The sequence below is a fragment of the Pleuronectes platessa genome, chromosome 19, assembly GCF_947347685.1.
Source record: "Pleuronectes platessa chromosome 19, fPlePla1.1, whole genome shotgun sequence".
In the NCBI taxonomy this organism is placed as follows: Eukaryota; Metazoa; Chordata; class Actinopteri; order Pleuronectiformes; family Pleuronectidae; genus Pleuronectes; species Pleuronectes platessa.
Window position 1 is genome coordinate 4,318,944 of NC_070644.1, and position 5,401 is coordinate 4,324,344.

Below are 5,401 nucleotides of genomic sequence, written 5' to 3' on the forward strand. Positions count from 1 at the left end.
GATGAATTTTCTCCTGCACATGCAATGAGTCTCACTCTGGTGTTTTTGTGTTGCAGTGTTCGGCGCAGTGCGGCCTGGGCCAGCAGATGAGGACAGTGCAGTGTCTGTCGTACACCGGGCAGCCATCGAATGATTGTGCGGAGTCACTGCGGCCCACCACCATGCAGCAGTGTGAGAGCAAGTGTGACGCCACCCCCATTTCCAATGGTGACGGTAAGATGACATACTCTTCTGCACTGTACTGTACTGTAGTGCACTGTGCTGTACAACAAGCACATGTGTGAGCCTGCCATCACATTCTAATAGCGCTGGCTCGACTCGTCTGTGTGACGAGCTGTCGGCTTTCAGTTTTTCATCACAGCCAAGAAGACAGTGTGTGGTCACCAAACAGACGCAGGTCTCTGTTTAAACCTGCAGCTCCCTTCAAATGCAAAGGCAGATGGTTTATGTGAATACCCATCGTACAATATGTGCAGATCCCCGACTGGAAAGGTTATAAACTGTCTCTATCTTCATCTTCACTGTTCTACTATGACCTAAACACACTTGGATGACACACTCTTCTACACTTTGCCAGCTACATTAATCTTTCCAGCGAGGTTGGCTCCTGGTCAAAGCGAAACAGCTCAACCCTCCATATACACTTACACATGATGGATGGCTATTCAGATGCATAGAGAAGGGCCTTTCGATTAGGCTGAATGGAAAACGTGAGCAGCGTTTACAGGCTGGCTAATGGGATTAGCTGTAGGCTAATTGTTCCTTTACGGACAGCAGTGAGGCAATGTCTCGTTTCATTTGGCTCTGTGGAGGCAGGGGCCAAAGCCTAATAAGGGAAGACACTCTGATCGTGATAAGGCATTTAGAGCACTGCCTGTCCGGCATCCAGCGAGCAGTTTGTGTGTGTATTTGAGTGTGCATGGTGGGGATGGCAGAAAGCCCAGTTTGTGAACGAGGCCAGGATCTGTCTCAGCTTCAGCCTCCGCGTCCAAGTATAGTTTTATTATGTTAAGGCCTGAGGGAGATGCACCAGCAGTGATGTTTCAGGTTAGACCAAGTTTGTGCCTCACGTGTATTACCTTGAGCACCTGATTCTCTGTTGTACGGTGAAGTTTTACTTAAAAATAAAAGGGTACAAAGAAACATCAGTTAATAATGGATCTGCTGGACTTTTAATGCAGCGTCCTCTAAAAACAAGTCTTGGCAGCTGTTGCCAGTATTAGTCGTCGAATCTTTTTGATTGCTGGAGGTCAGGAGACATTACAAACCTATGAACTACGTGTTTGTTCTGACATTTTAGGTCTTTAAATGTTTTTTTGTGGAGTTTCAGTCAGCAACGTCAGACTTGCAGCAAACTTGCTAGTTTAGCAGAAACACTTAAAGTTAGCTGGTTAAATTAATCATTTTTATTTAACCAACCTTTCCAGGCCATATTTATTTAATCAATTATGTCATGAGGAATCATCACCATGTACACTTTTGCTGTAAAATACTCAAACATTCTAATTTATTGTTAACTAATAAGTAATATTCAGCCATATCCTCCTCTGCCTTTTTGTTTAATTTGTGGTGTTTTTAACATTCGTTCATTTCTAGAAATACCTCCAGAGCACTAGATCTTCTGAGCTGTGCCAACGCAAGATCAGCGTCATCTAGTTAAAATTGGAGGGTGCATCCATTTGCAACAGTCACATGCAAAACAACACAACAAAACACAACTCGGACAGAGATGAACGTGCAATGACATAGGTGGCACAACTGGGGCTAGAAGCAGTTCGCCTCTTAAAATCTTAAAAACATTAAATTAACCTACTTCTCATTTACTCTCTCCCCAGAATGCAAAGATGTAAACAAAGTGGCCTACTGCCCGCTGGTGCTGAAGTTCAAGTTCTGCAGCCGAGCGTACTTCAGACAGATGTGCTGCAAGACCTGCCAGGGACACTGACCCTCGGAGCGCAAGAACGAGGCGTAGACGGAGAGAAAGGCAGGAACAAAGGTGGAGGGAGGCGGACACAGCACTGAAAGGGAGAGGAGAAGAAAACAGGGCAGACTGGAAAATAAAACTCTGGACCAGTGGAAGATGGACAAAGAGAGCTACTGGTGAACGAGGTGGAGAGAAGTAAGGACATCCCTGTCTACCACACCTGACCCTCCTGCTCTCCATCATGGTGGAATCCAAACCACTGCTCAGCTCATAACGCTGACACAAACTTTTTTTTTTTTTTTTCACTTCTGTGAAGTGGAATTTAGAAGATTATTTGTTGGTGATGTTATTTTTATTATAATAATAATTATTGATATCATTGTTAGTCTTCCTCCGTGTTTGTTGTTTCTATGAATCCAAAGTGCTGGACACCTCGCTCACACAGGATGTACCCCGGACACGGACCGGCGGAGGGGGAGGACCCCTCACCAGAAGAGGGGGACGGGAGTTGAAAGTGTCAGACTCGTGTCTTTGGGGACCACTGTGATGGTGCTATTGGCAGGCAGACTTTTGGCTTCGGTGCACTTTTTTCGTGTAAATACTATTATTTACAATTTACCGCTCAAATACGACAGAGAAACCCCATCGGTGTACTGTATATTTATTGTACAATTCCAAACAGAGCTGAGATATTGTCCTCTGATCATTATTTTTGTCAGATAGTAGCCTACTGTCATGGAAGGGAATGTAATGTGATTGAATTGCAATGTCTCTGTGCTGGAATGAAAATATTACATACTGTAAGATATGTTAAACCCTTATATAGTGTAAGGATTTGTATATTATATATAATGTTTATCCTGGACCAGAAAATACCAAGTGGTTATAGGTGAGCTTTTATTCCATCTTATTATTTCCCTGGTCGGGTGCCTTAGTTACTCAAATTAAAGTTCACCCAGTGTCAGTCCACAGTAGTATGAAGATATTGTCAGACGGTGCCTGGGCCGCATGAAACACTGTTACCAAACTGGCCTTTACTAAACATCCCATTGAGGAGCTTTCAGTTCACTATTGAAGGATTCATTTTGAAGGAGCACATGCTATGAAGCAGCTTGTTTGCTGGGATCACAGTGCAGTCACTATTTCCTATATATCTTCAGGCTGGAGGGTTTTTGGATCAGATGTTTGTTTGGTCATGTGATTGTCACGGTTTCAGTGCTGATAAGAGTGAAAGGGATAGTTTGGGAAATGTGCTTTTTTGCCCTCTTGCCCTGAGTTGGAGGAGAAGATTTATACCACTCTCATGTCTGTGCACTAAAAGTTGTAGTCGCTAGCCTTGCTCGGTCTAAAGGTTAACAAATATCCCTTTTGTCCAATGTAGCCTGAAAGGGAAGGAAGCACAAGTTCAAGCAAATTTAGCACAAAAATATCGGAGACCAGCACCATGTATTGGTTTATTATATATACAGTTTATTAATAGCTCAGCAGCCAACAATGTGTTATCACATTATATGCTTTAAATGGATTTTGATGTCTGTCAGTAACAAGGCAGTAACATCCATTGTGTGGGTGGAAGTCTGGAGCTGCAGATTCTGTCGGTGACTTCCATCATTCAGTACACTGAGGTTCATTTGATTCTTCAGTGTGCTGGTCCCTCACATATAAATTGGAGGAAAATTATTTTAAAATACCTTTTTAAACCACACTGATTAAATTTTGAAATTAACAAACGTTACACCGAACATAACTTACAGCCCAGCTCAAATGTACAATGTCCAGTGATAGTGACAGAAACTGGGATCATCTCGAGTCTGCCAGAAATGAAAGTAGAGAGATGTTCACTACTCAACTTGAATATGTGAAGGTACTTGGGTTACCTGGACATAACAAAAAAACAAGAACTACATCTGCAGTCCAACCCCCCCCCATTGTTGGTGTGTCTGGATTTGTCAGAGATCAACTGTACAGTTAAAGCATGTAGTGTAAATTAGACCATCAGACTGATGATAGGCCAGAATCTTCTTTGTATCTTAATATGCGGCCAGGCTCGATGTTTCCACTCTTCCAGCTAAAGCCGCTGCTGCTTTACATTCAGCGTACACACATGAGAGTGGTAATGGTCTTCTCATCTAACTCTGCAAAAAAGTAAATAAGCTGACTATTCCTTTAAAAAAGGGGCCAGTGCTAAATATACTCACCCATCAGATTAATTGCGGCGATGTTGCCAGACCACGTATCCAGGCTGCAGACACCCGCTCCAGATAAAGTTACCTCCTCATCGTCTTTCCCTTTTCTCTCATCATCGGCAAAAAGACAAAAACAGCCAACTCAGTGGTGCTTCCCCCCCCCCCCCCCCCCATCCTTTTTTTAACTTTTTTTTTTATTCCATGGAGTACTGTGTTTACCTCTTCTTTTCCTCCTGCTCTGCTCTGAGGGTTACGGCCTTCCCAGGCTTCTGGTGCTATCAAGTAGGTGCTTCCATTCAACCCTCTCCAGTGTGCTTAAAAGTGAGGCTGGATCCAAACAATATGAAATAATATCCTATCAATATCTCTGTTGGTAAATGCTGGTCATGTTATTGTTTTGTTTGTAATCTGTTTATACCTCACACTGGGAATTTTTCATTGTTAACCGCGTATTGTTGTTTGTGCTACCAGCAAAATGGACCCTCAACCCAGTTGTGACCGATCCCTTTACCCAGGTGACATTTCTGCTGGTGCAGGGGTTATGAAAGGGAACAACCTATGAAACGTCTCCATCACACACTTGTCGTGGGTGTACAGTGCGAGTCTGAGAAATCTGAGAGACAATGTAGGAGTGGGCCAGGATCTCATCGAAGCTGTTAACAACTTATTTCTAATTTTTTTTGCTGCTGCTACTTTTTTGTGGCCACTTTCAGTATGACGACGTCGAGCAGATCTCAGTGGCTGCCGCGCCTCGAGTGAGGCGAGTGGGAAAGGACAGTGGATGCTAAGAGGCATTTTGAAATGGCTTGGACTAACTCATCTACTGGCTGTGGGATATGGAGCCTCCAGAAAAAGAGAAGTGAAATCAATCAAACTGGTACTCATTGCTGTGAACTTGGATGTTTGAATGTCACATTGCTATTACCTGTACCTAAAGTGCAACAGAAATGAAAAGCATCATGTGATTAGTTGCGTATATTTTATATTCGGTATTAATGTTGGTACACTGTTACTAATTTTTTTTTCAAATGTAAATTATATGCTAATTTATTGCGTTGTCTCACTTGTACATTTATTTCACTGCATGCAAACTGAAACTTAGCATAGTGAAAAAAATGCAGTGATACAGCCCTTCACCAACATATTTTTTTTTTAAGTAGATACAATAAAAAGAGCAGCTTTTAAAGAGACGGCGTTAGTCGATTCATTCTTTTCCCTGCTTGTCCAAACACACCAAAACATGTCTGTGCAACTTTTCTGGTGATGTACACCGTGATTTCTGTGAGAGGAA

The 5,401-nt window shown here is 42.7% G+C and overlaps 1 protein-coding gene across 1 annotated transcript in view; it reads left to right on the plus strand.

Moving 5' to 3' along the window:
- The window catches only part of adamts6 (ADAM metallopeptidase with thrombospondin type 1 motif, 6), a 62,351-nt gene extending 58,101 nt beyond the window's left edge, over positions 1-4,250 (plus strand). Inside the window, exons 24-25 of the mRNA XM_053411305.1 lie at positions 57-213; positions 1,836-4,250. Coding sequence (XP_053267280.1) covers positions 57-213; positions 1,836-1,945 — 267 coding nt within the window. The 3' untranslated portion in view covers positions 1,946-4,250. The remainder of the gene's footprint in view (positions 1-56; positions 214-1,835) is intronic.
- The last annotated feature ends 1,151 nt before the right edge of the window (positions 4,251-5,401 follow it).